The following is a 10,182-nucleotide window of genomic DNA, read 5'->3' as shown; positions in this document are numbered from 1 at the left end:
TTCCAAAAGAAACTTCAAATTTGAAGTTTTATATTTTTTATTTGCATTTTGGTACTTACAGTTATACATAATATTTATGATTCTTAAATATTTATTGTTTATCATTTAAACTTTTATATCTCATAAATATTTTAATATTAAACATTTTTAAAGTTGTTTTAAGTTTTATGAAGTGTTTGTTTCTAGTTAGTTAGTTATTTTGAGTTTAAAGTTTAGGTGACTTAAGTTTTTCCATATCTCATTTTACATAACAGATATGAATATTTTGATAAGTTTCTATGTCTCATTTTTCTTCATTTGGTAACCTCAGATTGTTTAAAGCTCTTACATTTTTCTCAAACTAAGAAGGTGACTGAAATGAGCTGTAGCTTTATGTTTTTGGCTGTAAAATTTAAGCTGTAGATTTATTTGATTTAGATTATTTTGCTGTAGCTTTGTGAAGCAATATTTTTTTGCTCTGGAAATAAAGCTCCATACATCCATATTTAATTTTGTAGATATTTTTTGCTGTAATTTTTTTTAAAAAAAGAAAGCTTGATTGGTTAACATTTATGGCTGTAGACTAAATTTTGGTTGTCTAGATCATTTACAGCCGCAACCAATCATCCCCTAAAACTCTCAAACCTCTCTCTAATCTCTTAGAATTTGAAAAAACCAAACTTTATTATATCAATTTTTCAATTTTTTTGTCTTATGTCTTTCTCACTAATTCATCTTATTTTGTAGATTTTTCATTAATGACTCTCATCTTCCACTCTTTAAAAGTAGATCTATAAATTAGTTTTTTATTTAGTAATCTCTTGTTGCTTAAAGATCTTACCTTTTGAAAACTCTTTTGGTTGTTTTAAGCTCTTACATTATTTTTGATTTTTTTTATGTTTTGAAGCCATTTGAATGCTTTTGGATATGCATGTTTTTCAGATATGAGATAGACTGAGAAGATTTCTAGGGAAGTCTTCTAACATTTAATGCACTAGAAGACTTCCAGAAAGTCTTCTGGAAGTCTTCTGGCGAAGTCTTCTTCCATTTCAAGTGGAGTCCAAGCTTGTATTTGTGGAAGAATGATCTATAATAGTTTTGTTTATGATTTATATGTGTACTCTTTTACTTGTGAAATCTTTTGTAAATTTGAAAAGATATTAATGAAACAATAAATATGTTCATGCTACAATATTATCTTGCCAAAAGTTATTGATACAACTTCCATAGCAAAACACAAAAAAAATAGTCAAATTTACTAGAACTAAGGGAGAAAACTTCTCAAGAAAATTTAGTCAAATTCACAAAGATCAAAAATTACATAAGTTCAAACATATATCATTTTCATTAGAAGTTTTCTGGGAAATATTCCGAATGACTTCTCGGAAGACTTAAAATATAAGCGAGAAATTTAAGCTGGAAATTAAAACTCAAATTTTAAGTGAAAATTTCACTTAAACTTTCTTGACAGTTAAAAAGTATATGTTATGATCTAAGAAGACACATTAAACCATATGACTTGATATTCTTGAAGTTACTTGACACTTTTGAAAGTTAAAAATATATATTGAAGTTAAAAATACAAGTTTTACAAAAACTTAAACCAAGAAGACTTCCAGAGAAGTCTTCTAGAATTAGCTAGACACATTAATAAACATGAATGTTGGCAACCTCATAATTAAAATCAATTATGTTATGAATTTCATTTAGTAGCCCCAATATCAACTAATATACATGAATTAACAAAAAATGTTAAAAAGTCAATATAGTTTTTAAAAAAATGAAAGTTTATTAAATATTTGAGTAGAAAACTTCTATAGAAGTTTTCCATTTAGGTCATTTTTGCAATTGAAAATTTGCAAAAGAAGATTACCAGGGAAGTCTACTCTACATCAGACTTCTTTGGAAGTTTTCTTGTAAATATTAACTTACTTTGGTTTTTGAAAAAGAATCAAAATACCAAAGAAGACTTCTATGTAAGTCTTCTCGAATAAATATGTTATTTTTGCAATTGACCGAACTGTGTAAGAAATTTTACTTTTTCTAGAATATTTATACGAAAGTCTTCCACCGGAAAAATAAAACAATATTTTACTTTGCTAGAAAACTTCCATGTAAGTCTTCTCATGTAAGATTTACGCGAAAGTCTTTAGTGATAACAAAAGGTTTGACTAGAATCTTGGAATAAAGCAAAGTTTTATTTTTTAATTGAAAATGTAACCTGAAAAGACTTAAAACCAGCAGTCACAAGAATTCCACCAATAGTTCAGAAGACTTCCGCGGAAGTCTTCTGGCCAAAAATTCCCATGTAAGTCTTTTTGAAAGAATCAAATTCTGTCCCAATTTGGTCAACTGGAAAACTAACTTGCTTATATGAGGACATAAGCAAGTTATGTGATAGGAAGATAAACTAACTTTAAAAACAATTTAAAAAAAATACCAACTTTCTATATTTGCTCGTATTTTAGTCGTTACTTAATTGCAAAATATTTTGATATAATTTACTTGTAAATTAACAACTACATTACGACACCATGTACATGTCGTCCTAAATTTGTCGTAAACGTACGACTATTTTACAACGAAATTGTTTCGTTGTAAAGTTACAACTACTTTATGATGATTTTAGCTTTCGTCGTAAAGTGGTTGTGTTGTAACATTGACGTAACGTTACGATGACCAAATTATCGTCGTTATGCCCACGTTTTTTGTAGTGAATGTGGGATAGTAAAATCTTACTCTGAAATGCAGGTTGTATCAGGTTGTGGCGATAGGTTGCGGTGGTGGCCACGGACAACATTGAGGTGTGGTGGTAAACTGCCTCTGAAACACATGTTGCATTAAGTTGCGGCGAGTGTAGAAGAAAACATGGATCCCTTATCGTATTCCACATGCTGCGTGAGACTGCGGCGGAAGCCCAACTGCGCCTTATTTACAATTTCAGTTCAACCTAGATTCTTTAATTTGTAGGTATTTCTCTAAAATTAATTTTTAACTTTCAAATTTGCATTCGGAACCCTGTCAAATACAAAGTAACACATATATGTAATATAGATATCTAAATGTACACAAAAATGATCTAATGATTTAAATTAAGATGCTAAAAACTTTGAAATCATGAATATCAAAAGCCAAGAGTTTGAGACCAGATGGGATAAGATATAGTTGGTGGTAGTTTTTTTTAGCAAGTTAATGGTAGTATTCACAGTCAAGTTAATGGGTTAAAATATGATGTATTTAATTAAAGTATATGTTTGTTTAAAGTTCAAAAAACTAATATATTTGTTTTATTTGCAGTTTTATCTTAGGATCCCTTCTTCGGGAGTTCAACCCACTGCATGGTGGATAGGACTGTGCATTTTATCCGTTAAATTTGATTTGATTTGATTCGTTATTTGTTTCGATTCGATCCAAAAATTATGGATATCCGTAAACTTCCAAAGTAAAGCAAATACTACAAATCAATATCCATTAAAATCGAAGCAAATCACCAAATATTAAAATTTTAGGAAGTGGATATCCGCTCCGATCTGATAATATATATATAAATATATATATATATATATATATATATATATATATATATATACATGTATACTTTGATTATATTTAAAGTTTTAAATGTATAAGTTTATATAATTATTATTTAACATATAATTTGACAAATTATGTTCATATTATTACTTATATAAAAGTATCGCATAAAAAAGAAGAAAAACATTTATAACAATTATAATTTTTTTTAATTTTGTGTTATTATAATTGTTAACTAAGTTTAATTTTTTTACAAATTATGTAATTTCACTACTTTTTAATTTTTATTTTGTATGTCATGCAACAAAATAATAATTTTTTTAAAAAAAAATTGTATCTAATTTTTAAGATTATTTGTATTAATCAAAACAGATGAGATATCCATAAGTATTCGTAAATAACCGTAAATATCTATTTATTTTCTAGATTTCCGTTTTTCCAGATATCTGTATTTTTCGAAGCAAAGCAAATAAAAAATTATATAATCGTAACATATGAAACAAATCACCGGAGATCTGATACTTGCCCGGTCCTAATGGTGGGGGCACTAAATCAATGGGCTCTTTGTGTACTAACGATGAATTTGTATTGTAGGATTCGATATCAACTGATTTCATAAATACACTGCCTCATATTTTAAAGTTTGACTAACTCACATCATAAAATAAATCATTTGAAATGGAGCAATTTTATGAAAATTAATATATTATAAATTTACTAAATTTAACTTCAACTTATATAATCAATAACATCTTCTAAATTTAATGGCTAGTTAAAAATATACATAGTGAACATACAATACATAGCGAATAGAAAAACAAAAACTGGATTGACCGCATAAAAAAAGAATAAATGGTAAAGTAGAATAGACGATGCTGGTGTAATTCATGACGCAGCTGAGACATTTCAGCTGTCCCCGTGAAAACCTGTCGTCGTTTGTTCCATCTCCCAATGAAAATTACACTAACGACGAGTCCACTTTTTGATACTCCAACTTAAAATCACTATATAAAAGTACCGAATGCTGATAGACACAGTATTTATTAATGAAGGGACCAGTAATATATAAACACATAAACGTGAGAACATGAGTTGGTAGCTGATTTCACATTAGCGCAAGAGAAACATAACCAATGATAAGGAAAAAAAACACATTTAGGTGGGGATAAACTCATAAAAGAGTAATGATGATCTTATCGTGCCCATTGCAAGAAATACCTAAAACACGATATATATATATATATAATTATTTATAAATATAAATTAATGCTTATTTTATAAATATGTTATTTTGTTTGGCTATGATTTTTTTTGTTTTAAACAAATTATGAAAAAGGAGCCCTATGAGGAGCGCCTTTTCTTCTGCTACCAACTGAAAGAACCATCCCAGGCAAGTAATTGCTCTCTTTCTTCTTCTTCCTTTTCTCCTTATTACTATTGTTACCTTGCTCCGATTGATCAGAGATTACCACAATATCGTCTGTCTCGTCCTCCATTGTTGATATCTCTCCGAGCTGATCGTGTCCGTCCATTCGCAAACTTAAAAACGTGAAATCCGACTCATCGATTCTATAGAGAATACTTGATAAATCATCTCCTTGATATACTAAGTAATCCACCTACACATGATGTTTTCATCAGTAATAAGATATCATAATAAGAGATAAGTCTTATATTGGATAACATTTAGACCAAAAAAAAAAGAAAAAAAAAGAGTCTTATATTGGACATGATAGTTCATACACTTTAAAAAAAAATGCCTATTTTGTACTTTCACGTGTTTAATAGAATTAAACAAATGACACATAATCCAACGAAGATACAACATGATTATAAAGAATGAAAGATAGAGAAAATATAAAATATTTGCGACGATATAGTTCTAGGTTTGTTCTCTCTCTTCAAAACTTTTTCTCTCCATCGTCTCTCCTTTTTTCTACCGCCGCCTAGGGTTTCAAGCCTCCTTCTTCGTTTTCCGGCGGCGCTGCCGCTCTAAGCGACCGCCGGACTCCGTCCCTGTGTTTTTGTGTCTCTAGTCTCCTCCCCTGTCTCTCTTTCTTCGGTGGTGGGGTGGTTTCATCGTAGGCTTTGAGCCAGTCTCAGATCCGGTGACTCCGTTGGATCTCGGTTCGAGTTATGGGTGGTGGCGTCGCTAGAGGACGGTGACTGCTCCACCTTCGCCTCGCTTCTGGTTCTGGTGGTGTCTCTGACTGGCTCTGATTTTCCTTGCCTCCGGTGGTTCCTCAAGAGTGATGGAGCGAGTGGTGTCGTGAAGCCTCGTCGCAGCTTGTCAGCTCCTCTGGATGGTGGCGCTCCGGTGGTGCTAGGGTTCGGCGGTGGTTTGGTCGGATGATTCCGCGGATCTGAAGACCTTTGCTTTCTTCTGCTGGGGATCTCTGGTGGAGGCGTGAGAGTTTCAGTGGTGGTGAGCTTCGGCTTGTTTTCCAATGTTCTCTGGTGACACACGCTTAGGAGGTGGTGGCGCGTGGCAGCGGCGCGTGTGCGGTGACAGCGCAAGTGGCAGTGTGTCGTGACGGCATGTGGGAGGCAACTTCTGCGTCTTGTCGGCTACGGTTTCGTTCTTGCCCCTCCTTTTAGCATTCTCGTCAGTGAGGCCCCGTTCCTAGCTCTTTTCCCTTAATAAAGTTAGTGGCTTTGGTATTGCCTTCCTATGGTGGTGTTGGTTGTGTTCTTGGTTCCGTGCGACAGTTGGGTTCTCGGTCCGCCTTTTCTCTTGCAGATCTGTCTCCGGAGGGTTGGTAGCTACGCGGTCCGCTCTCTCTATATGAGATTTCGGTTCAATGGGTGTAAACGGTCACAGTGGGTCGGTTTTGGAGACGGCAATTTTCAGATCTGTCTGCTGAACGACGGCATCGTCGCGTGGTAATTTGCTCTCGTGCCGTCGGAGGTTGCGTCTGTCGGGTTTCTTGGTTGGTCCGTGTTTGGATTCTTCAGATTGGTTTGTGTCAGGTTGGCTGTTCGGAAGCTGCAGGAGCCGTAGCTTCTAGGTTTGAGGGCGCCTATCTCTCGGTAGCTCGTGGCAACTGAACCTTCTCTTCGACTTTTCCAGTTTGTTTGGTCTCAGCATTCTCTGCTGTTTAGCTGGTTGCTAGACTAGCTTCTCTGCTTGGGTTCTTTTCATTGTTACTTTCCAGCTGTTGTTTAGTTTTGTTTCTGTTTTCTGCTACTAGTTTCTCTGTAACTGCTGTCAAAAACTTGAAAATTTGGTATAATAATTTAACATTTTACCAAAAAAAAAAAAAAAAAAAAAAAAAGAATGAAAGATAGATGTTTCCAATGTTTTCTTTTCATCTTTAGAGAAATTAATTATTCGTTAAAAAAAACTATATGGCATCTGGTTAAAAGTTGAAGCAATTGTTCAATTCTAATGTTTTTCGTCAAAAAAAAAAAAATTGTTCAATTCTAATGTTATTTTAAAATTTTGTTAGAATAAAACAACAAAGAAGTGAAGCTCATGAATTAATGCGTTCACTATGCCAACTAGTTATAACTAAATTCCATAATTTTAACTAGTCAGGAATATATTATAAGTTATAACTAGTACAAATTAAAAGTGAAAGTTGTTTTCTTAGACCATTTCTAGTGGTGCTTCATTTTCTACTTTTTGCTTTATTTTTTTATTCCAATGGTATTTCATGTTTTTTTTTTTTGAAGAACTTGAAATACTGTTCAGTTTTTATTTTTTGAAAATGAATTTTTTTTATTTAAAAACTAATCTTTAACTTTTATTTATTGTTATTTTGTACTTCAATAAATTAAAAGTGTTAATTTCATTCTATTACTTTTATTTAATTGAATGTTAGTAACAAAGAATATGAAATTAATGATTCCTGAAAATTTTATTTTCGATATAGAATAATTTAGAATAAAATAAGCCATTTTGTGTTTTAAATTACTTTTGTTAACCACTTGAGACATATATGTATTTAGTATTTCTTTATAAAATCTAAAATTATTTATTTATTTATGTTATGTGTAATAATTTTATCATAAATTACTTTTTAACTTATAATAAATAGCAATTAGGTCGAATTCATGTTACAATAAAATATATGGGTAAAATTAGGACATTGGAAAAGTATAAAGTGATTAATAATTAATTGTAAAATGGAGAGCATGTTGTTTCATTTTTTTTTGAAGAATTTCTAATTTTTTTTAAAAATGAAGCTAACCATTGGAGATGCTCTTCAGATTCAAACATTCAAAACTAAATCATATTTAGTAATTGCAATTACCTTGCAAGAGAGAGAACAAAAGTGGAATGGTTCTTGGAGGATTCTATCACAGGTGAAGCAAACATTTGAAGAGACCTTAACTCTTGATTGTGGTCTTTGGTTTATAAATATCACTCTGGCACCATTATTTGTATATGGCTGAACATAAATGTTTTTCAATTAATTTGTAACAAACTTCTTCAGCTATAAAATGAAATTCAGAGTGGATAATTCACCTGAATATATGAACAATCTATGAGCTTCTCAAGATCACTCAGTCGAACGACGTCGTGGTATACGTATCGTCTCACCTGACAATTCACAAACCAAGGGCTTCACTGGTAGAATATAAACTAATGGAGGCAAAATTATAATTACTGAAAATAATTCCTCTACTTCCCTGAAGCACACATGGTAAGATAAATAACATTTCATAAGTCTTATAATTAGATTTTGGATTTGCACCAATAATTGTTATGGGTAATAGTGAAAATGAATTTTAAATTACTACTTATATAAAAAAGAAAGACTGTGGAAAGCAGTAAATGTAAGTTAAGGAAAAGGAATTTGGTCAAAGTTTTGATGTTGTTTGAAAGCAACAGCTCAAGAGAAGTTGAGACAATAAATTTAAAGAAACCAAGCAGTTTTGAAAGAGAAGAATAAATAAAACAGAAGAAAAGACACATACTATTTATAGAAACAAACCAAATCCAAACAATAGACAATTCAAGTCCAATACTATCAATGATATATACATACATTATATAGTAATGTTTACATTCTGGACTTTGCTTTCAAACCTGTACGGTTATCAACGTAAGTAGAGAAATGATCGCGTGTTTAAAGCAACTGAGTCAAATCTAAAGCTCAATTTGAGTTAAATTTAAAATGCAGAGAAATATAGGAAGATGACTTGGGGTCTTTTTAGAATATAAAACAGTAGAGTTTTTGGGGGAGAAGAAAAAGTTTAGGATAATGAAAGGTTATTTAATTATTAAAAAAGACTTCTCATAGTACATTTTCTAAAAGGTCTATAATTTGCATTTAAAAAATCTGAAAAGATGTTGTAATTATTAAAGCAGAGGTATGGTGCATGTGAATTGAAGTAACTCATATTAATTGCACGGAGAAATAAAACACCAGAAGTCTGGTTTCCGAATTGAGAAATTTCCAAGGAAGTTACCAAGACAAAATATTTAAAATAGACTTATTCTTGGTTCACTTCCTAAGTAAATATTCGATATATTTTTTTAAACATACAAAATATTGTCAAGTTATATTATGTTTTTAAAATAAAAAAATAAAAAATAAAAATAGAAATAATAGTAGTTACAATTTTTTTTAACGTCTTTAACAAAACACTAATCCTTAAATCATAAATCATAAACCTTTAGGTAAATTCTAAATAAAAATACTAAACACTAAAACACTCAAGGGTTTAAGATTTAGGGTTTAGGGTTTAGTGTTTTTGATTTAGAATTTAGAATTTAGAATTTATTCAAGAGTTTAGAGTTTAACCAAGGGTTTAGAGTTTATGATTTAGGTTATAGTGTTTTGCAGACAATGTTAAAAATATATTTTTTAAAATTTTTTTTTTAACTACTATTATTTTTATTTAGTGTTTACCTTTTCATTTTAAAAATATAATATAACTCGATAATATTTTGTTTCTTTTTTTAAAAGATATCGATTTTTGCTGGGCTAATGCTTTAATTGAATTTTTTGTTTGAATTGAATGTTATTAATTGAAAATTTGATAATGTGTATTGATTATATATTTATAATATGTAATAAGTACAGGTTTTGCTCCAATCCAAAAACTCTCATGTGAGAGAGATAGAATTGTCTTTGAGAAATCAACAGAAAAGCATACGTATACAGAGTGGTTCTTGTTTTGTACAAGTGCGTATAGATTTTATGATAATAAAACAATCGCAAGAAAGAAAAAAATCAGAAACCTGGGTATTGAAATCGTGACGGAATCAAGTCATGGGTCATCCATTATTCTCCGAAGTAATCACCACGGATCAAACAAAATTAACGAAGAAACAAACAAATACTAACGAAATTTCGCACAAGTAGTCGATGCGTAATTGGTCAATTTCAATACCAATGAACGAATAATTTGTGAACATTCTATAAATTATTTGATAAATCTTTACCTGAAGAAGAGGATGAGAGCGATGTGAAGGGAGGCAGTGAGGACAAACACTGAGACAACAGAGCAAGCAAAACACGTTCTTCTCGCTTTTACGGCGACTCCCGTGGATCCCACAGCTCGAGAAGAAAGTTTCCGACATTAATCCTTCAAGCCATGCTGGTTTCGTGGCCGCCACCATCATCTCCTCCTCCCCCTCCTCATGATCTCCTCTCACCATTTTCGATTTATCTGACAAGAACCAGATGGAGAAGTTACTCAATTTCAAAACCCTAT

General features: G+C 31.3%; 1 protein-coding gene across 1 annotated transcript; it reads right to left on the bottom strand.

Moving 5' to 3' along the window:
* Window positions 1-439: 439 nt before the first annotated feature.
* LOC103840274 lies at window positions 440-10,182 on the bottom strand. The gene is made up of 4 exons (XM_033279052.1): window positions 9,911-10,182; window positions 7,985-8,059; window positions 7,770-7,907; window positions 440-5,132 (listed from the first exon to the last, which is right to left on the bottom strand). The coding sequence occupies exons 1-4, from the start codon at window positions 10,124-10,126 to the stop codon at window positions 4,839-4,841; spliced, it is 723 nt and encodes a 240-aa protein (XP_033134943.1). The 5' UTR covers window positions 10,127-10,182; the 3' UTR covers window positions 440-4,838.

This window comes from Brassica rapa, chromosome A09 (assembly GCF_000309985.2).
Source record: "Brassica rapa cultivar Chiifu-401-42 chromosome A09, CAAS_Brap_v3.01, whole genome shotgun sequence".
Lineage (NCBI taxonomy): Eukaryota > Viridiplantae > Streptophyta > Magnoliopsida > Brassicales > Brassicaceae > Brassica > Brassica rapa.
The sequence above is the reverse complement of the archived record's forward strand: the minus strand, read 5'-3'. Positions and strand labels throughout refer to the sequence as shown.